We start from the raw sequence: 22,845 nt of genomic DNA on the forward strand, positions 1-22,845 counted from the left end.
AGGCCCAGCCAGCCAGAGGTAGGAACCAGCTAGGGAAGCGGGCTTCCCCCTGGGCTTTCAAATCAACCATCAAATGCTTGAGGTTCATTTGGTAGGTCATGCCATTCACCAATTATTTGGATTTTATGTAAAGATGAAATGATTTTAGTTGGCGGAGGGGAGTTTAAAATGTAATGCTTAAATATACTTGACAGGCGATGAGATCTCGCTGGCAAGGCTATTCAATAGTGCGTTTTGTATAAAGCCTTCATAGAACTACTGGAAACTATTGCATGCACTGTATGTTAACAAAAAAGGTATTCAAGAGAGAAAAAAAGATTCCCTGCCACCTGTGAATAAGAAGACACAATGCATTAAGACTTTATTCTTTATTTAATAGCCATGAAGTTCCATTTAAGAAAATCGATCTTACGGTGGAAATATGATTAAATTTTTTTTTATTCATCCCCAACATTGTATGATTTAAGCAGGTTGTGTGGCCTTCAAATGCTTTCCCACATGGTTGCCTTGATTTCATCGAGAAAATCCACTTAATTTTTTTCAGAATAAGAGCTCTTGTACGACAGAGACGGTATATTTAAAAAGATATTTCATTAGCTCTTTGTGAGGGCTTTATATAATGCATTCAGAACAGACTTATAATACATGGCAGATGATATGTAACCTTTTTGTAAAATGATTATATGGAGGATTTCAAAATAAAAGATACATTTATTGTGCCTCAACAAGTATCAATAGCAGGCACTCATCTGCACTGTCAATGTCAGTGGTAAAATGGCTTTCAAATCCTCATAAAGTAGCATTTAACTCATTTAACATTTAACTTGAAGAGCAGATGAAAATTGCTTTTTGCATCCATTTCTCCATCCATTTCCATTATTTCTCTTCAGTAACAGAAACACATTTTATGCAGTTTCTCAGCAGGCCTTGGTTTAAAACTCATATTTAGATGTCAGTTTTAGAGAATGACAACACATGTGTCTCCAATCCATGTTTTACATTGCTCTGGTGTGGCTGTCCATTCGTTTACATCAAGGATTATGATTTGACCTTTAAATTAATAATCCACAGCATTTTCATATAAATAAATGATATGTTTTGCTACTCCCTTTCGCCGATTGATAGAACACAATAGTGATTCGACCTATAGCCATTTGCTGTTCGAAACACCCAGTAGGACTTTCTGGGAAAAATCCTCTGGCGCACAGGAAGTGATGCAATTTCCGTTTCCACAACAGTTTGCTTGGAATAAACAGAAGAAGAACTGGGTAGTTAGCATGAGCAGCGATAGCCACCATGGCTGAGCAGACAAAGAAAAGAGCGCCACCTACAGAAACTCAAACTTCATCAACAGAAAATCAGAGGAAAAAGACGTCAGAGAACTGGACATATTGATTGATTGACAGGTGATCTCTATGTGCAGAAACTTCAAATCAAAAATGCATAGATGCTGTGGACTACCGCTTTAAGGACAGTTAGAGACTACTATATTTGCTTCACGCAAGCTGGCTGAGGCTGATGTTGCACCGGATGGCAGTTGACACAAATGAAAGCCTGAAGCTCTTATTGACACAGTCGTGAATAAAGATGCTCCATTGTATTGACAGCATGTCAGGGAGAGAGTGGAGGTTGTTGTTTACAATAACAGATAGTTTTGCTAAGATCTGTTTCTATACCACTACTTCCAGGAAGTCCAGGCTGGCCTTCCTCACCCTCATCACCTTATTCATAAATCATGCGTCCTCCGTACTTATCACGACTTCTTTTCAACGCATTTGTTGGAGCTGCTCCGTTGCTAATGCAACTTTGACTTGTGTACCCACAGCATGTTTGTTGTCAAGTGTAAACAGTTATTAACCAGAAAATGATGGAAAATCACCCTGGACACCCGCTCTCTTTTTTCCAAGTTTGCACAAATCTGGACTGGTTTACTGGATATTATGTCAGTTCTAATTTAGTGTAGATTTTGCTTTAGTAAGATCTAATGTGTCTGAGACTGCTTTTCACGTTGCATTCTGTTATCCAGTTTTCTTCACTTTTAAACAAATACACCCAAAGATAATCAGGGTTCAAAAGTAATTCTTAGTCAAGTGGTGTTCTTCTTTTTCATCTAGGCAGAAAGGCTAAGAGGGATTTATTTTTTTCAGGCAGTTGTTTGTGCAAGATTCACTATTTTTAACACTGGTTGATTGATTGACTGATTTTAATTGTTCTTATATATGATAACTTTCCCTTAGTGACTGTGGAATATATTTGAAGTTGCGTAATATTCATCAGGATCCCACAAGCCTCTGTGTCAACAGTGAGGCATCATGCCGTCTAGATATCGTCAGGGTCAGAGGGTAGAGGTCAAAGCAGCCTTTCAGACCTTTTAAAGCAGTCCACACACTGTGCACTGTTGAGAGATTCTGTGAGATAGTGTTATGATATCCAATAGTCAGTGTCCTTTATTTTCCCTGCAGCCATCAGCAAGCTTATTATCATGTCCCTGTCTTCTGCGCTCTGCTCTGCCCTCGTAGCAAACAGGTCTAATTGTGTCTCATAGCTGCAGGCGCAGAGAGCGGAGGGGGGGGTTTAGATGAGTGATACTCAGTGATGTAAATGGCTGAATAATATGGCCCCAGCATTTGTGGTTGAGCTCCATCTCTCAGCGGTAATCTGGGCCATCGGGGACCCGCCAGTATGCATCATCCCCCATCAATGAGCCTCTCCGCCGGGTGGTAATTTATTCAGTGCTACGGCGGTTATTGATAAAGCACTTAAACACAAATTTCCCCCTCTCCCTGCTGCCCTCCTCTGCTCCGTACCAGACTCTGTGTTGTAATATCACAGCGTGGCGCTCTGTGCGCACTTGCATGTTTATCTGCTTAGATTGTTTGTGTTGATATAGGGGTGAATCTCCTCTTATTCTTTGTTTTCTCTCTCTCTCTCCTTCTCTCTCGCTCTCTTCTTCTACATGGATCTGTCTCTCGCTCTCTCTCTCTCAGGAACCCGTGACGGTTCGGTCCAGTCCGACACCAGCAGCAGTCCTTCTGAGCAGAGTCAACTGGGTCAGTCTCACCCAGGATACCCAATGGGTCCACAGGTGAGTGGGAGGCTGTTAACCAATTGAACCCAAATTTGAAGTAGAACAATGAAAAAACACAAAGCTCCCTCGCTGAATGCTCATGTCCTCCCGCACTGCCTACACTATGACTCATTTTCAGCTAAACTCGTGAAATCATAAATTATTTTGTCGTCGCACATCATCCCACAAAGTGATTGAGTAGTGGCACTAATGAGCAAACAATACAACCCTTGTCAAAACAAGCAGGAGCGCAAAGCAAAGAGCGCCAGCCTCCAGCCCTGTTAATAGCTCAATCAGGCATTGTCCTATCTGATTGGATTTATTGGCCTGGTGGCTCGGCGATGTTTAATGAACATCTATCTCATTAGTGTTGCTCAGTATCACCACTCACCGCACACACACACACACACACACACACACATACACATACACAGAGCGTCAGGTTTCCTTCAACACTCAAACACCCTCTCTAATAAGGTCATTCTCCCAGCACTCAGTGTTACTCAGTGAAGGGCCTGACAGTCAATCCTCATCAGGATAAACAAAAGAGGAAACGTGAGGGGAGGAGAGCCGCTCGGTTTTGTCGGGCGGGTTTTTAGAGTGTGAACTCCCTGATGAATGAGTCACTCCGCTTCTCTCGCAAGTCAAAATAAAGAATGGGCCTAATTAAAATCACTTTGCTCATTATAAATACGCTTGCTGTTCGCGGCCGCTGTTTTGGTAATAGATAAGAAATACACACATGAAGAAGAAAAGCATCTCGAGCAGCCAGCGGTTAGAGTCTGAGCCTCAGCAGGCTGCTCCCTCAACAGTCACCATCTAATATATTAATGCTGTCAGTACAGTCTCTGTGAAGCTAACACTTTTCAGAAACAAAGGCGCTCCGCATGCCATACCCAATTCTCTTGTTCCAGGATCAATATGTTTTGATAGATTCTCGCTCCAGAGCCGGATATTGTTCGAACAACCATTATCCGATGGTAGTTTACCCAACATGAATCCACCTTCCTTCTGTTTCCCGCTCGCAGTTAGGATGACAAAAGTCTGCTATCTGGGTGATTATGGGCAATTTCTCAGTGCCAGAGCTGCCAGGCAGATAGAAGGGCCTATTCTCCCCTGATGGGCAGAGAGGCTGGGTACCACATCCAGTCCTGAGCTGGGCTGCTTCCCCATCCACAGCCCCAACACACACCCAGCATATGTGTCTGTGTGGCCCCTAGGAGACCACTTCTCAACACTCAGCTGTCAGGCCTGCCAAGCACTGTACACTGTGCATTTCCAACTGCACCTATGGAGAGGAGGAGGAAGGAGAGAGAGATAGAGAGACACAGAGGGAGAGAGTATCAGAAGAAAAGGAGAAGGTGAACCACTCATACACTTAGATGAATGTAACTGGGGATTCTCTTCTCTGTCTTAGCGAAAGCTGCATTGACGCCCTAAATATTTGCGTTGCTTGTTGTGTGGCTGCAGAGTCAAGTTAATTATATTCCAACTAAATGTATTCTTATCTCTGATTTTCATGTGGGCATGCATGGTGTTCATATCTTAGATGGAGATTTTAATCATCCTTAAACTGGCACAACAAACAGCCTAAAGACCAAGAGCTCTTGCGTGCTTGAAGATCTTGAAGTGCTTTCTTTCTGCAGCTGCCTGTGTGCCTAACAGCTGCCTGGTTCTCCAAAGCTGCCTGTAATGATAAATAAATCAGGGCTACATCTGATAATTGTAGAATTGTCTTTTAATGTTATTCCCTTCTATGTAAGGCTGTCTTCGGTGTCAAGCCTGGCAATCTCATTTGGTTTGACTCAGAGATGAAATGTTCAAAGCGTGTCTTTGATTATTTGCTGCTTCGATTCTAGATTAAATTTAGTTTAAAAAGCAAGATTAAACATATGTCACTTGCAGCTGACAAACGGGTCGCCTTTGTTATTGTCCTTTGAGGATTCTTTGAGCTCTCGAATTATTAATTCATTTTTTAAAGTTAATGGCAAATGTCATTTTGAACGCTTTCAAAGCCGTCAGCTATTGTCATTTTTTATGCACCGTCGTTGTACATCAAAGCAAATGTTGAGAGAGACGAATCATATACGTATGATTACTACTGCCAGCAACAATCACCTCTCCATGCTCCTGTTTCTTACTTTTAACAGCTTACAAACACAAACAGGTATTCATTTTGTCTTTCAGCGCAGATATTTTTGCCCTGAGATCTCTCCGAGCCTCGTGGCTTTAAACCCACGTAACCTCACATTTCTTAAACTGTGATCGCATGTATGTCGGAGCGGGTGCTGGCGTTCCGCACCATGCAGGGTTATCATAGTGACACGCCTGTCACCTAGGAGCACCGGGCCTGGGAGTACGGTGGCGTCTTCGCACCAGTCGGCCCCCTCTGCATCCTGCGCAAGCTGCAGACACACCATGCAAAACAGAAGCAGATAGCTGACAATTGGAGTTAAAGGCTTGTGGGCTTAGGTCACGGTGGAGGAGTCAACATTGTGGCCACAGTGCAGCCAGGCTTACCTTGTAATGTCTAAAGGCTGGTTTACTATGGACCGCAACACAAACTGACAACGTACTTTTACTGTCAGTTTATTCCAAAGAATTCATAGCTACGTTAAAGCATTAATTCTGTAATATTTTGCAACATCTACAGTATTTCCTGCGTCATTCCTCCTGTGGCAAATTCAGTTTGACATGCTCAGATGCTGACATAATTTGAAAAAGGTTTTATCAGAATGAATGAAATTTAAGATGTCATTCCCTCTGTATTCAGGGATTCCAGCCATGATATAAACCTTCCCACTTCTGGCTCAAAGCTCTCGATGAAAAATGTGTTGGTGTATTTCCAAACCCACTTCCTCGGAAAATACATTTGAAGAGATCTTCTGCTGTGCAAAATATCTCAGAGCGATACTTCTGATAACATATCTTTTCCTCTATGGGTATGACTGCACAGATTCCACTTTAACTAATATGAATGAATGGATACATGAAGGGACTAGAGTGATGTGTTGTATCCCCCCACCAAAAGAGTAAAGTGCTGATACTCTTTTTTTATTTCAGAAAGCACTGTGTATTTCAAGCACATTTCTATGGTACCAGAGGTTTGCTCAATGAGATGAAACACAAATCACTCTGCATCTCTCTGAAAGGAAAATTCTCAGCGCTATCACAAGGATTGGATTTGATCTCTTTCAATACCAACGACACTGTGTTTTGACTGTCAGTCTGTGACACAGCAAAGCACACAAGTCAGCAGCAAAACAACTGCATTCATCAAAACACATTGATTAGTGATTCAGACACTTGGGTGACATCTGCTTTACTGTACGGGTGTGCTGACCTTATCCTCCCATTGATTCCTCTTTGCTTATCTCAATTTAGTTTCCCAGGCTATAAAACAGTGTGTCTCTCCACCAATGAAATATGATGCCATCATTCTGGAATATTTTATCCGTGTAAAACAACTCTTCTGCAATATGCATTATACACAGTGTTGGGTAACGGAATACTAGTAATGGCATTATCTATTACAGGGAATACTTTTCTGGGAATACTGTTAAAGTGAAAGGAAGAAATTCATTCCATCATTTAAATACAAAATGTGGCACAGAACTATGCAAACCTGAAATAAATTTTCTGAACTTTTTCTTATCTGTACCTTTGTTCCTCAACAATGTTACTGAGTTTGGTTTAATGCCTTGGATTATGTTGCTGGTTGTAGTTATGAAGGTATCTACCCACTGAGCAATTTTATATTGATTAGCCATTTAAAAGATGTCCAAATGGTTTATAGATATTTAGACTAAAATGAGGCTACACTACGTCTTCTGGGGTATATACAAAAATAAATCATCATCTTGTACATATGGATTTCTCTGGTGCATTTTTGATATTTACAGCTGTTTAAACATGTAATAATGTATTTACTGCTTGGTCTAAAACTGGGCTATACTGTATATACCCAAAAAGATCAGGCTCTGTGAGAGCTAAAGCATAGGCTCAATGTTGAAATGACGTCTTGTGTATTAACTGTAATGGAACACATTTTTCAAGTAACCTACCCAACCCTGATTATATATTGGAAACCTAGATGACCATAACCCATGATACTATGCATGTATGTGTGTGTGTGTGTGTGTGTGTGTGTGTGTGTGTGTGTCTGTCTGCTCCAGTCTCTCCTGGTGGCCCAACAGCTGGCCAATGCAGTAGGTGGGGTGATGTCCGGGGCAGCGCCAGGCATGAACCAGCCCATCCTCATCCCCTTCAACGCAGGCGGACACCTGGGCGGGCAGCAGGGCCTGGTCCTCTCCCTCCCTACGGCCAACATCCAGAGCCTGGTGGCTGCTGCCGCTGCAGGGGGCATCATGACGCTCCCCCTCCAGAACCTGCAAGGTAAGAGGGGCATGCAGATACAGCTAAGGCCAGCTACAGTTAGACTCATCCCTATGATAACGGAGAGTCAGAGAGAACAAGTGTAATACCAAGGTGGTGCAGTGTTTCAAAAAGATCCTTGGTAGTGATTAACTTGCTTATTGTACAGGATTCACAAAAAAACCAACCAAGATGCATGAACTAGAAGAAAGTAGAATGAAAGAATAAATTCAGCTACTCTTGGAGGCAGATGCATGTTCTAATAAACTGTCTTTATTGGTACAGAAAAAACAATGGATTCCAAAATGGCCACTTTTTTGTTTTTTGTCTGAAGTGGGCATATTGGCAAGGTATCTAAGATCCATTGTGTCTTTGTCATACAACTCTAATGAAGGCTTTCCGCCAAAACACATTGGTTTTCTGTACCAATATTTTGCAGAAATCACAGAACATGAGGCATATTCATATTCATATTTATTTCTTGGACCAATGACAGTTAGTGATAAATGTGACAAATACTGTTCCCAACAGCTTTAGCAATCACCCAAAAGTTTGTTGTACGTTCATTGTATGATGTGTTACACAGTTTGAGTTCTTTTGTTTTTTTGTTGTTTTTTTTCAAATAAAACTGCTCTACAAAGCCCCCGACCAGGTAAGAATTCTTCCAGGGTTTGTATCCCAAAAAGCCGGTATCCTCATCTTGCCCGGAGGAACAGCCATATTAATTACAGGTCAGCGTTTTGCAGTGCAGCGCAAAAGCACTTTATGCCTCTTTCCTGTGCATAAGAGTGCACTGTACTCCACTTTTTTATCTCTTTTCCACCTCATCTGTCCATCCACATGGCTGTACTTATCCTTGCCTTTTAAACTTTAATGCCCAAGTGTTCTCTTTTGATCATAGTTGTAAATGGTTTTCATTTTAATGTTTAAAACATTGTCTCTTTTATACCATTAGATTGAGGGATGGATGGGGAAACCGTCAGTCATAAATCTTGGATGAGAGAGCCTCACTAATGTAAAAAGATGCCAGGCTACATGTAAAGCAGTGTGTTTTTTGGATGGAGATTACAATAATGCCAGTGCAGCACAAAGTGCAGAGAAGGCTCCCTTCATGTGGGGAAATGGATGGACAGATGCCTTGAGTGAGGAAATGTGGAGGTAGAAGCCTAATGGACACAAACATGCATAAATAACAGCAGCCATCGCTGTGGGCAGAGCTTTTAATAAACCCACATCCAGCCAGCCAAGCCTTCAATGTATCCGTCAGTAGTGGACGATAATGGGCCCAGCAGGCCCGTCTGCCTCACACTTCAACAGATCTTCCTCCTAGTGTGTGAGGGACAACCCAGAGGCCCACAGTGATAACTGATCGACAAACACATTGTCAGGATGTCGAGAGAACAAAACAAACACCTCTCAGTCATTCTCATTGTCTACTGTCTAACCAACCAACAGACAGTCAGAAATTCAGCGTCCTGATTTAATTCCCCATCCATGAAAGAGAGGAAAAAACTGTTTTGGAGAAATGCCTCTTTGGCAGATCTTTTTTAAGCGTGTGGACTGACAGACCGCCTGTTCACACGTCCTCTTATCTGAAGGGGATGCATTGAAGGGACCTCCATGGAGAGAAAGTGACACAAGTCACGAGTGAAGCTAAATGTCTTGACTGTGTCCGGGCCCCTCTGGCCACGCGGCGCTCCTCCACTCTCCCCTGTCTGAGTTCATCACAGCTCTGCTGAATGAGGCCTGCTGGCACAGCACCTCTGTCAGACAACTGCAGCTCTGGCCTCTGCCCCCACGCCCCCCTTGCTTCCCCTCCCGAGCCCCCGGGTTCCCGGCCTGATTAATCACACATATAATACAGCGCCTCACTGTCGCCGGGGACCAGTCAGCTCATTTCACGACCTCAGGAGCAAGTGTGTTTTACAGCGCTCATGCTGCTAGCTAATTAGCGTCAGATCAGACACAGACAACTGCGAGGCACAGTAATGAGACTCCAGGAGGAGCCCAGGCAATGGCTGTATTTAAATGTAATGAGGCGGCTAATGACCAACTAATAAGGCTGTTTGTCTTGGGGAATGGGGGGATTGAGGGTGGAGAAATAGTATAGTTTACATAAGAGCCGGGATGCATATAGTCTCAGGCTTTTATCCACAGCCAGAACGCAATGTTTGAGTATGTTATATTTTATCAGGATTAAGTATTTCAGTCCACATTGTTCTCGCTTATTAGATACATTTTCACAAGCAGTCTTAATGAGAGAAAAAAATCAGAGCCAAGCAGTTGCAGCTAAGCATCTTTGATCACACTTTTTGATCATGTGACGTTAATCAAAGATCTTTCTGTAAGAACTAATGTTGACAGGCGAGAACAGGCTGCAGAGATGTGCGCTTTAGGAGGGCAGCTCTCTCAGACTGTGATGAATAACTATCACTGTAATGGGGTTGTGCTGTAAAGTTGGAGCAGTTGCTTAAATAAAACTGAGCAGCATCTTGTGGCAGACTCAGTAAACACAGGCACCAGTGTAACTGGTTATTTGTCAGAATGATTTATGCCTGCAAACATGCAGTAAAAACAAATTCCCAATGAAACTAAACAAGGGAGAAAGTTATCTTTTGTGACAGAGTGCACACAATTCTAGCTGACTTCACAGAGGCAAAAACTAGGTTGGGTCATGCTAGAGGTCTGTAAATATGACAGCTCATATGACAAAAAAAAATCATACATGATTTTCACAATTTCAGATATATGTTTATGCGACGGACGCAGACACAAATCATGCGCACATTTTTTGTTAGATATGCCATATAGCATGCTAACTTTTTGCTGTATTAATAGTTTTTCATTTCACATGATTTTATAACAAGCAAAGCGTGATTACCATACTTGTAGAACAAGTCGTATCAAAGCACTGCACATGTAGTACTCAATCGGAGGAAACAGAACAAATTCTCATCTGTCTACTGCTGTTCTCTATGACTCACTCAAAGGTAATGCAAGAAGCTAGTTTACTGGGGCTCTTTCATATTAATAAGCATATCCCATCTTATTTGCTCTCAGCAAAAAGCCAGGCAGCGCATCACATCAGAGAGCCGAGTTCTAATGGTGAGGTGAGAGCATTGTTCCTCTGTACTCGTCCACAGGAAACACGAAACAGCACTCAAGGATCCTGATAAAGGTCGGCATCCCACTCACCTGCAGTAATGAGACCCAGTGTCAGTACCAATCAAAGCCATGTCTGCCGTTTTGATGAAAACGCTCGGCGGTATCGTTCGCAGGTTGTGGGTGTTAGCATGATACAAATTAGGGAAATCACTCTGCTCATTACAGCACCAAAGGGTGGGCTCCTGGGGGAAGAGCCAAATGTTTCCACACTAGTTAGACATGTCAGCCTCCATCTCTTCTGCCTCAGCTGACTGCTGCTCCTTTAAGAGGTTAGCTCACCGGGCCAGGCCACTGACTTAACCCCTGTCTGCTGTGGGAATGCCTCTCTGTCTCTTGCCCATTACATTATTGGCACAGTCAGTGAATTTCAAACATCCTTTTCAGGCTTGTTGTGTCGGCTTATAGCCACACTGTTTGATCACTGTGGGGTTTTTTCCCCCTTATGTGTATATGTGTTGAATCGGTTTGAGCTGAGATGGAAATAAGCTATTGTTTGTGTAGGGATTATGTACATTCGGACAGTAGAGTATTAAGCAGCCCACGTTTCCTCACGTCAACACCTGCCATCTAAACACAATAGAGGCCAAACCCATCCCTTCTCCCCCATCGCTGTTTAATTTGAAGTGTTCTCAAGCAGTATGTATTCCACGTCGTCCTTTAATGATTTAACTTTGCTGTGGTTGTAAGATGACTCGCAGGGGAGAGAGTTGCATTAAATAAATAACAGTGATAAAATGTAGACCTCATACATTTCAAAGCTAATGCAACTAGCGATGCAATAGGAGCAGCTGCACACAGTCCTGGAGCGGTAATTTGATTGATTTGTTGTGACAGCAGCCAAATAATTGAGAGTGAGAGGTGCTGCTGGAGATGAAGCGCAGGCAGAGGCAGGTTCGCTAGGCAATCCCAGCAGATATGGCACCCAGGTTCTCATCTCTGCCATTGATATCTGCCAGTGGTTTATTGTTTGTCTTCAATAAGCAGCTCGGAAACGTGCGGGGTTACTGCCTTTGTGACAGTTCAGGGGGAAAAAAATAACTCACCAATCAAAATGTACAGAAGAGTGTTCAAAAGGTTAGAATCAAACACACACATTTTCACTCCCATCTCGCGCACAGGCTTACTGTACGCGCACGTGGGCATGCGAACGCACAGGCACGCTCCCCCGAGACTCGCCATTTAAACTCATGTCTGTTTTGAAGTTGCGATGTAAGTAAATTTTACCCCCTGGTGTTTCACTTGTTGCAGACATGTTAATGATTTGTTCTGAATTTCAGCTACATGCATTTCATAATTGTGCAAAAATGACAGTACAAATGCACAGCTCATTTGGATATACAGTATGATTTTTTTTTTTTTTTTTATATGTATTCCCAGATTTTATTTTATTTTTTTATGTATAACGCCCACGTCTTTCATGAGTGTAATAGTGTTTGTTTTCTGTCTGGTGAGATAGCATTGTTTGTCTTAACCTACTGGCTGTTGACTCGTGTTTTGCTTTGTGGACGGTGGCGGTGTCACTCTGGCTCGGCCACGCCGCAGGACAGCAGGCTGCCAGAGCCTGAGATAGATAGAAAGAAGAGGGGGGGATGAGTCTTTATGGTGGTGCAGAGGAGGACAATAATATTGTTAATCAGACATGGCTGTGTCTGCTCCACCACAGCAGACCCTGACATCTGCCCCCACTGGTAAACACAGAGGGAGACATTTTGCAAACACCCTGCCATAAACACACAGTCTGCACAGCAGTTTCCCTACATTAGATACTGTATCTACACTGTGAATGCTGAGATTGCAATGCAGTTATTTCAAAACATTTTATTGACTGTACCGAGTGTGTCTTTTGCTCTCAGGGACTTTGCACTGTTGTAGGACAATGCATTATTCTAAGCTAGAAGTTGGCTGATATTCCAACAATTAGCTTCCAATTATATGAATACGTTGGAGCATTTTGTCAATTTTTCTCCAACTGGTACCCATTCGATCAACAACAAATAACCCTCTCTATGGTGCAATCAAGTTTTTAAAGGCAAAACACGCATATTGCTGTGTCTATTCAACAAGATTTACAGTTTGCGACTGCATAATATTAAAATTGTAATAAAACCTCAATTATCCGAACCTGCTGGGAACAGAAGTAGAATGAAATATTCTGACCACTGAAATTCTTTATGGAATAATCAATATTTTAGATAGTTTAAGATAGTTGCATATATCAATACAGTAGTCCCAACAATTATGCACAATCAATGCAGTTTACCTTTGCGCTGACACGTGATTTGCTCATTGTTCCTGTTGAGTAAACCAGTCGATCACAAGTCTGATGTTTCACTAAATGAGGTTGTAACGGATATGATATAATTTACATAATAGGTTATGTTGCTACTGTATTGTTTTCATGATATTTCAACACTTGTGTAATGTTTCTAGTAAATGACTTGACCACTTGGCCTGCAGTTGTTTTGTAGAATTACATCTCACTTCTTTCTTACTTTCCGGCCAGACGGTTTCCAAAAGATTTGCTCCCCTCACATTAAAGGTCTGCCATATTGCTGAGGCGCAATTCAGAAGCTTTCAGGAACAATCTGTAGTCAAGCATTTTAAATGAAAATTGATTTGTGATTTACATGGTCAGTGAGGGGAAAATGAACTTATGAAATGTTGTAAATGAAATATTAGACAAGGTGCAGTGGGAGAGAGCAGACAGAGATGGTAATCTTGTGGAACTGGAATTCCCGCCTGGCAGAATTGGGTGACATTTTACATTTATCTGTGTTCTGCATGAGTTGTAATGTTAATGGTAATTTTATGGGACTGAACTGGAATGAAAATGGTGTTATCACAGATTGCCTCAAATGTAGAATTGTGTAAAGTAGCACAGCTGCATCCTTTATTTCCCATTCCCCAATAATGTGAGTTATTGCATGATCTGTCCTCTAAGGTTGAATGTGTGTATTCAGCCTATTTTTATCAGTCTGTTCTACTCAGAGCCCCTATAACACACACCTTTGCCAAAGGATGAAATACACAGACTACTGTGTTTTCATATTGGTTGCTACAGCATTCAGATCTATTGGCCAGAGGTTTGAAATGTATGATAAAAGAGCTGCATTGGTTATTGAATGGTTCTCACATTTATTCAGTAGGGCTTTGCTGCTCTTCCTGTTTTTCTATGAAGTGCACATGGAGTATTACAGGGACTTCATTGACAAAAAGAGATTTAATGAAAGGTTAAATGGTGGATCACTTTAAATCTCTTCTATGATACAGATAAAAATATAGAGAAATCACAAAAAGCTAAGGGTATGTGACAAAAAGGCATGATTGTATCTTTACATTGTCTTGTTAGCATAGTTTTGTTCCATCTTTAACGTCTTAAGACCTGGCCTCTATAAACATACAATCAATTTACAGTTACTATTGTGTTTTGACAATTTTCACTATTATGACCATTTTTCAATATTGAAAATGTCTGCGCAGATCAGTTCCGATGTAAGATTAGTTGAGAAGTAGGTACAGTGTGATTTAAATATATCATCACTGTCAGTATGAATGCACATAAGATTATAAACGTAAACCAACATATTATCAATACAGATCTATCATCAACTTAATCATACAAGCAAATCAATATATCATCACCTACTAATCAATACTACTTGCATTCAGCGCAGATTTTTTAATTTTGATCAATACCCCTGTGCAGTGAACGTTTCCTATTCGCACTGTGGCCTGGTACAGCATGTATGGATTTTCACAGTGCTTGGTCTTCCATGTTTGAGAGCGAAAAGAAGCGCGAACTGGGAAGAACAAAGTGATCCGGCACAAAGAGGCAGTGGGAGTCTCAGGAGCCAGGCTGGATCACTCAAAGGTCATTATTAAACATGGCTCTCCAGTTCCCCGTCCGTGAAACCAAAGAGTCTGTGGTGACATTTGTCAGCAGATGGTATGGAACCAAACCCCTGACCATCGGGGAACAACTGAGCCGCTGCTAAAAGCTATCTGCGGTTACTAATTGCTGACCAGGGCCTAATTACCTTAATTAATGGCCTGGGTATCTGGGGGCCAGATTTGCGGGGGCTTTTATCAGTATCAGTGCAGCTTAAAAGGTCCCGCAGGAGGCCTGAGGAGTGTGTAGGTCCCCGGGGTGCTATTCCTGGACTAACTGCAGACACATCACAGATGGATCCTGTAGCATCGGTACAGGACGGCGTGTTTGGAGAGAGATATCTGTTACTTACAGATCATAAGAGAACATCACTAAGTACATCTCAGGGAACAGTGGAAATAGGCTTTTCTTGCCTCTCTCTGAACACATTTCCTACCACTTCTTCAACTCTTTCTTCCCCCTCTCTCTCTCTCTCTCTTTCTCTCCCTCTCTCTCTCCCTCTCTCTCTCCTGCAAGCCCGTTTCCTGAATTACACCACCGTAATTCACAATGACAAAGTAGACTTAGCACCTTTTTCCACAGACCGCGGGGGGTTTTGTTCAGTGGGCTCTCACTGTGAAATTAGCCCTGGTACTTTCATTTTCCGGCTGCAGTGAAATGGTTAAAAGACACAGATCAGCCAATATGAAAATAGAACTGATTCAACAAATCTGCTGCTTCTCCTTGCTTGCTCCTCACCCATCCGGCAGCAACCCTCCCCCCCATTCTCCTTCCCTTTTCCCAGTTCCCCCCCCCCACCCCCCCACCCTCCTTTTTTTTTCTCTCCACTAGCCCCCCCCCCACCCCCCACCCCCCACCCCCACCCCGTCAGGCACCTTGTCCGCATCTGAAGAAGGCTTGTAAGTTTCGGGTGCATACATTTCTTTTGATGATATATTGTCCCGGTGGGGAATTTCATTTACTGCCGCTGCCCTTTGCTGAACCTGTTGCTAGTCAGTGAGCACGATAAGCGTATAAGTAGCATGCTACTTCATTCATCATACATCGTTCTGGGCTCTCAAATATCTCATATGCGATTCAGGAAGAAACTACTAAACCGGCACAAAGAATCCCACCAGGAACAGCTGAGGTTCCATTAAACGCTGTGTACAAAATATAGCACACTTGGTATCTATTATCAAATACACATTTTCGATGTTGCATCTACAAAACATTAGCCTTCATTTTGTGGTGTACACTACATTGTTTATGTAGTGCAAAAAAATGTATCTCCAGTGCAGTGCTCATGTAGAACATAATTCCATTCACATTGTATTTTGAATGCATGCATTTTGAAATCTGTTTTTTCCCTCAATCATAGTGGCTGCTCTGTGTTGTATTAAACAGCATTAATAATCACAAGAGGCTCAGTGTCACTCAGAAGTCTCCACATCACTAAGGCAGACAGTGTTGTGCTGCTGGGCATGTTGTGCTGTGTGAAAGTGCTTACACGCTCCCTCAGACAACCAAAGGGAATAATTAAAGACAGAAGATGGAGGCAGAAGAATGGAAAGCAAATCCCATTGTTTGGGGTTATTTCATCCCACTGAATTCTTTTTCTCACTTTCTTTCGCTCTCTTCTCACATTCCTCCCCAAATGCACTGTGGGTATGTGGCACACTATCAAAAGCACATGTAAGCGAAGCAGCACAGAACAAAAGCCCTATGATGTCCTACTCATACCCACATTGTCTTTTGATTATTCTACAATCATTTTATATCTGTGTAAGTTGGAGAGGAAGGGAAGGCTTAATCACCCCATAATGTACAGTACTGTAGCTGTTCAGAAACCGCAATGAAAGATATATTTTAGAGGATTTGAAAACAAGCTTGCTTTTTCTGAGTCCATTCTTTTTTTTTTTCGACGGCGTAATTTCTTCAGACCCTCACAATCAAAACTGTTACCAAAATAATCCACAATGAAATTCAAATTTAAGGTGAACAGACTATTAGGGCAACTCTACTCCACTCCATTTCTACAGCAGTAAATGTAGCCCCTCAATCTCTCTCAGCTTTTACTGTCAGTCAGAGAGCACTCAGTCATCTCCGTGCATCAGGCCCGCAATATTGATTTTTCCACCCACTGAAACAGCCGCATGAACATAAATTTTGCATGAGGCTTTTACTCGCGGCCTCCGCTTTGGTCTGACGACACATGATGGGACCATGAACACGCTGTAATAACCCAGTCTGTCCTGCCAGGCAAACAGGCCTTTTTTTTGGTGGGGGGTAGGTGGGAGTCAGGGGGTGGGGGGGCAGACTCCAGTACCTTCTGGACTCTGAAGGACAAAAGCCAGAGGGGGACCGCTTAGTGTCAGATACTGTCCACCTATCCTCTAAAGCAGTGATTCTCAATCTTTTTCATATCAAGGACCCCAAATTTAGTACACATTAGGGTCAGAGACCCCTATTTAATGAGAATTTGTCTCTCGGACCCAAATTTGAGAATATTTTTATTGTTAAATATGATTTTGTCCAGAATTCCATGACTATCTGTATTGTAGGTAGAGAGGTAATGAAACTATGAACAAAATAGTAATTCTTCTACATTCTCTAATTGTGTTAATTTCTTGTAAATGAACAACAACAATTCATCAATTTGCTGGGGACCCGCTGGAACTCCCTCAAGGACCCCTGGTGGTCCCTGAACCCCACGTTGAGAACCACTGCTGTAAAGTGTGAGTCTATGTCTTCAGTCTCAGACAGTAGGGACTGGGAGGGAGTCTAATGCTGTTGGTTATTAATGATTTGAATGTAGAGACGTGGTTTTATAAGCCCTTTGGGCTGTTGTATGGAGCAGTGTGGTAAAAAAAAAAAAAAGGTTTTGCCTCAATTTCTTGAAAATTACAACTTCTAGGAAATGTATGAAAAAAATGAAAAGCAAGACCCACTGCCTGTCTCTTGAGTTTTCCCCTCAGAACTACAGTAAGGGTTCCCAAATGTTTTCAAGGAGCACCAAATAGATGTACGTTAGACCACAGACTGACATTTAACAAGATTTGTCCTAAGGAATCCCATCTGAGAAAATGTTCATTTTTAGATCTGATTTAGAACAGAAGTGGAAAACTGTCCATACCAGTGTTGTCCAAGCAAATACCATGGAGGCCTAAGAGTCTGCAGGTTTTCCAAACACTGCAGCAGCTGATTTCACTGATTCAAACAGAGAGGGACCAACTAGTCAGTGAAATCAGCTTGTGTAGTGTTTGGTTGAAAGGAAAACCTGCAGACTCTCGGCCCTCCGTGGCACATTATTGGACAACACTGGTCCATACTGTAGTTCTTTAGAGGACAGGGAATGCTAGACTCAAAACAGTCATCTCTCATTGGGCTTACCTATAAGGAACAAAATAATAGTGAAATTAAACTACACCTCATTTTGCTTGGATCCCCCTAGAAACCCTCTCAGGTACCCCTGGAGGTCCCCGGACCCCACTTTGGAAATCAATAACCGAGAGTACGCGAAACCAAAAGGGCAGCATTATTGAGTACACAGGGATTTTCTTGTATGTCTAACATCTCCATGGAGAGGATTTGGTTCTTTGAAATACTTCCCCCAGAGTGAGAATTGTACAACACAGCTTGATATTGCCTTGCATCACAAAGTGAAAGCATTATCTCTGGATCCCTACAAGCGATGTGGTTTACTCCCTAAAATCCTGTGGCTCCACGACTCCACTCAAATCTTAACTGCCTATATTTTTTTGTAGTCAGTGAGTCCCTCCTGAAGCAAGACTGAAACACTGTTACTGTCTGCAGTGGCTGTGAGTAATATTTTTATTCAGTAGCTCAGTAGTTTTTTTTCCTATCATTTCATTTTCCCATGTTTATTCCAACCATTGCCAAGGCAAAAATCTATTTTCCATGCCCTTAACATGATTCCCAATTGTGTGGATTTGCTAGTAAAAAGAATCTAAAACAAATTTGTGTTTCAAGTTGTGTTAAGGAAATCTTTTTTTGTGTGTGTGTTTTATCTTTGCATCATGTAATACTAACTCAAGTGTGTCCTGCACTGTCCAAATATGTTCAGTGTTAAAAAGGATATCTTAGAAGTTGCTCAATGTCTGAAAAATACACAAATATGTCAGTAATTAATATTGGAGTGCATGGATTTGTGTTGCCACTGTGTCAAAAGTGACCAACGCTGATAAAAAGCTAACAGTGCACGAAAGAAATCAAGAAACTAAATAGTCATGTTATCCACTTCATCAGTCTGTGAGTGCTCCAATCTAATCCACAGAGTAAAAACGACCTTCCTTTGACCACCTTCATAATTACCAGATCTCATAGAGGCTAAATCTCCTTACATCCACTGGAGTAATTATCAGTGTGACTCATTGAAAAGGCAATTGAGACAGTGGTTTATGGACTCCCACAGCGGAACGTGAGGCAGAGCAGTAATAGGGACGTTGTTTGTCCCTTCTCAACTCTCTTGTTAGGGAATGACAGCTGTGTTTAGACTGGAGCAATTCCTAAAAATACAGGGTGGGTCACATTGGACATTTTCATTAACTCCTGACAGGCTCCTCTGCAGTTCTCGATTAGAGCTTAATTTACGACACTCCTTAATGACGCCAGAGACAGAGAGACAGCGCAACAGCAGTTAGGAATGATTTGAACGCTGGTCCGCAGAGTGATGGTGGAAGATAAGCCGTCTTTTCGCAGTTTAATTATGCGCAGATACTGGAGGGTCTGAGCTGATCAGGTGACTTGAGGTGATGCTGATGTTCCACCGCAAACTACCAGAATTTTGCGTGAACTCGACCGCTTCAAAAGCAATTATCACACCTTTAACAAAGCAAACAATAAATACATACATAAAGAGGTTTGTTTCAAATTTAGATATCCACCTTTTTTTTTTAAATGAGACCCACTCTCCCATATTGACTGTTGGCAGGAGTCGACTTCACACGTTTGCTTATAAAATAGTTAATGTCTTTTTGAGGTTAGGATCATTTATGTTTTTCAAATATTGCCTGATCAAATTCAGGTAGCAACATTTTTCCAAAATGGATATATAGCATTTTGGAATGAAACCCTTCACATGCAGTTTATCAGTCCAACACAAATTGTAGATTTTATTCAGCTTCGTGAAAGTTTTCAAGGTTTGTCATGAACTATTAGAGAGTATCCATTTTTTGTACTCTTAAACAACTTCTAGTTCCTTCAGCATAAGACGATCATCTCCGCCTGCTTTGGATTGTGCCTCATACTGTGTAGAATACATGCAGTTTGATGGATTGAAAGGCAGTCAAAAGTCCTTTTGTATAGACATGATTACTGTTACTTTACTGCCGCTCTGTATGTTGGCCTTGGCTGGGCCTTTTCTAAGGGCCATAATAAGATGAGCATGATGGAATCAGAGTGAATGTCTCATCTTTCAATTATAGTTATCTACTCATAAACGCCAACCTCTGGGTGGATTTCATTCTATAGGCTTGCCAGAGCAACTAAATGCATTAGTAGCTCTTTTTACATTTCTTTAATTCACTGGATTTGCAGTGAATCGTGTGTGACATGTTGTATAGTACTGTATCCAATGTAGTATATCTAAAGTACACCTGCATCCTATACCAGTATGTAGCCAAAATACATTTATATACATACATATAGTACATTGCAGTTAGGGATGGGACGATATATCGAAATTCAATATATCGCAGTACAACAATTTTACAATACATATCGTTGGATCAGAAAAATGAATCGCGATATTAGCTACATTTTATTCTTCTGTAGTAATCACAAATGAGACGGCTTGATCATCACAGTTTCATAAGCTCTAACCTATATCAAAATTATATTATTTGCACTTTATAATGACATTTTTATAATTGTAGTTTACATTCCAATGGCATCGCTAGATAGATTTGTGGCTCAGAAATAAACATAATTCTGCACAGTCAGACTTTGTTGTCATTGGTGTTTACTTATTACATCGTATTGTGGTTGTATCGAATCGTGAACCCCATATCACATCAAATCGTATCATGGGATAAGCATATCGTCCCATCCCTAATTGCAGTATATCTTCATGCGTCCACACATGGTCACATACTGTGTGGCTGTGGCTGTTGTAGAAATCCCCTAGCACTGCAATTATTCAGCATTAGTCTCCTGCATGTTCCACACAAATCTCCTTCAGGTGGAGCATCAATGTAGAAAGTTTGACTTCTACAATGACTACACCTGTACACACACACACACACACACACAGGCACAATACAACATAACACGTAGGGAATAGTTGTAAAAGTAGGTGTTGTGCGTTGTGAGAAAAACAAGGAGTCAAGCTAGAATCAGCCCCAGAGAGAAAAGTGCTGTAATAGGGGGGTTGGCAGGGACCACTGAGATAGCGCTGGTAATGAGAGAGCTCGCTGCTTCTTTTCCCCTCACTCCTCAACCACACAGGAAACAAAAATAGCATTTGTCTGACGAATGAGCCAGCTTTGACCTAGCCTTTCGACCTCTGACAATCAGTCTCGCTTCGCACTTCAGTTCTTCAGAAGCCAGGGCCGGGACAGTCAAAGATAACGGTTGATTTGGGCTGTGGCACTACAGTGAAGAAAAAGCCCCGAAAGAGACACGGTAGACGGGTTCAAAGCAGCGAGGTTGGAGGCCTTAAACACCTCTGCACCGGTGTTTCGTCGTTATTAATGTTCAAATTATGCTGAAAATGCCACAGTTTAACTCATGTGATCATTTGGCTGTGTGACTTTCTGTGATTTGGCTCATTCCTCATTATCAACATTAGCTCGGGCTGGTTGTGACAACAGTGAGAGTGGGACCGTGCTCTTCTACCCCTCGGGCGTGATGACTAAGTGAGAGAGCTGCTTTGTCGCAGTCGGAGGACTAGCGAGTACGAAACACAACAAAGAGACAGTGGAAGATATAATGAGCACTATAGGATCCCAGCACCCTTTTGCCCTCTCTCCATCATAAGTGAAGCTCCCACTCTCATCCTTGGCCCTGTGTCTGCTGGAGGAAGGAGCACAAACAATTAGCTGAGACAGGCCGTTTGGATTATGTGCTCAGCCAAAGCAATCAGACAGCTGTGGTTAAAAGAATGAGCTTCAAAATGCCAGTTGCCCAGTTAGAGGGGAAGGGAGGGTCAGTGGTCCTGACAGTCTTAACAAGATGACAGAATTTATAAAGCACTGCTGTTAAAGAATATAGTTACCTGCGGTGTAGCCCTTATAATAAGGCCACATGGGGCTTCTTCCATATTCCCTCTGTATTTGTTTTCTTTTGCCTCATATTCTTTTGTTGTGCCTCTTGTTCCTCTGCCTAATGGTTGGTGCTGGAGGAAATTCTCCAATCGTCTTTGATCTTCCCCTGGTTTCGATAATTTTTTGACAGAAATCTCATTTTATCTCTTTCGTTCTCGTCTCTATATTTTTCCCTTTCATTCGCCTTTTATTCCATCTTTAAATAGGGCTTAACATTTTGTCGTGGTGCACTTGCAAAGGAAAAGCGCCGGTCCTGTCAGGGACTCGGGGCTTGCTAGACAACTTGCCCCAACATTTCAAGTGAGAATTGGACTCTTGGCGTTTGTGAGCACAGATGATATATAATTCATGGTGGGGTGTGAGAGAGGTGTCAATGTGTCAGGAGGTAGAAGAAATGTAAAAGTGTACTGTTTACTGGCCGAGAGACACTGGCTTTCTTTGCTGTGCTTCTGCAGCTGTACTTACAGCGAGGAAAGGGGGAGATGATCTTCATCAAATGTTCATCTATGCCTGTCCTGAAGTCTTAGTGACCACGCTAATCAAAGACTTGTCTGCCCTGATGTTTTATTCATCTTTTATGAGACAACCACACTTAAATTATTTAAGTGCATTGATTCAGTATGTATACAAGCTTGTCTACCCCTCTTTTCACAATTGCTCGGTTGCATTATCAATAGACATCCAAACACTCTTTTGAACCATTGTTCTGTTGCTACTCGCTCCATTTTTTGAAGTCATTTTAATAGTTTATTGCATATGTGAGCCCCATTGTAAATCCTTCCTCACACGCTGTAGTTTGTAGGTTGTTATGTGGTGTGTAAAACACTTACAAATTCAAATGTGTTATTCTCATGGTGCACAATAGTCCAGTTAGTATATTTCAGCATGAACAGATCTCACAATCAAATCTATAATTGGGGATTTTAAATGCAGCAAGAGAGCAATTTGGTTATTTTATTTCTGTCAGCAAGGAATGAGTGCAGTAAATATTAGTAGTTCCTCCTGTGTAATGTTATTACTAATCATTTTTAACTGTTCAGTAATTTAAATGTCCTGTTGAAATACCAGTTTTGGCAATTCTTCAT

General features: G+C 41.9%; 1 protein-coding gene across 1 annotated transcript in view; it reads left to right on the plus strand.

The window, feature by feature from the left end:
* pou6f2 (POU class 6 homeobox 2) overlaps positions 1 to 22,845 on the plus strand; it is a 64,340-nt gene that overhangs the window by 12,229 nt on the left and 29,266 nt on the right. Inside the window, exons 2-4 of the mRNA XM_071517439.1 lie at positions 2,988 to 3,085; positions 4,145 to 4,159; positions 7,243 to 7,462. Of these exons, the coding sequence (XP_071373540.1) occupies positions 2,988 to 3,085; positions 4,145 to 4,159; positions 7,243 to 7,462 (333 nt within the window). The remainder of the gene's footprint in view (positions 1 to 2,987; positions 3,086 to 4,144; positions 4,160 to 7,242; positions 7,463 to 22,845) is intronic.

The sequence above is a fragment of the Centroberyx affinis genome, unplaced genomic scaffold, assembly GCF_046629955.1.
Source record: "Centroberyx affinis isolate AG114_WGS23_722 - 3 ecotype Tasmania unplaced genomic scaffold, CSIRO-AGI_Caff_v1 ptg000045l_1, whole genome shotgun sequence".
NCBI classification, from domain to species: domain Eukaryota; kingdom Metazoa; phylum Chordata; class Actinopteri; order Beryciformes; family Berycidae; genus Centroberyx; species Centroberyx affinis.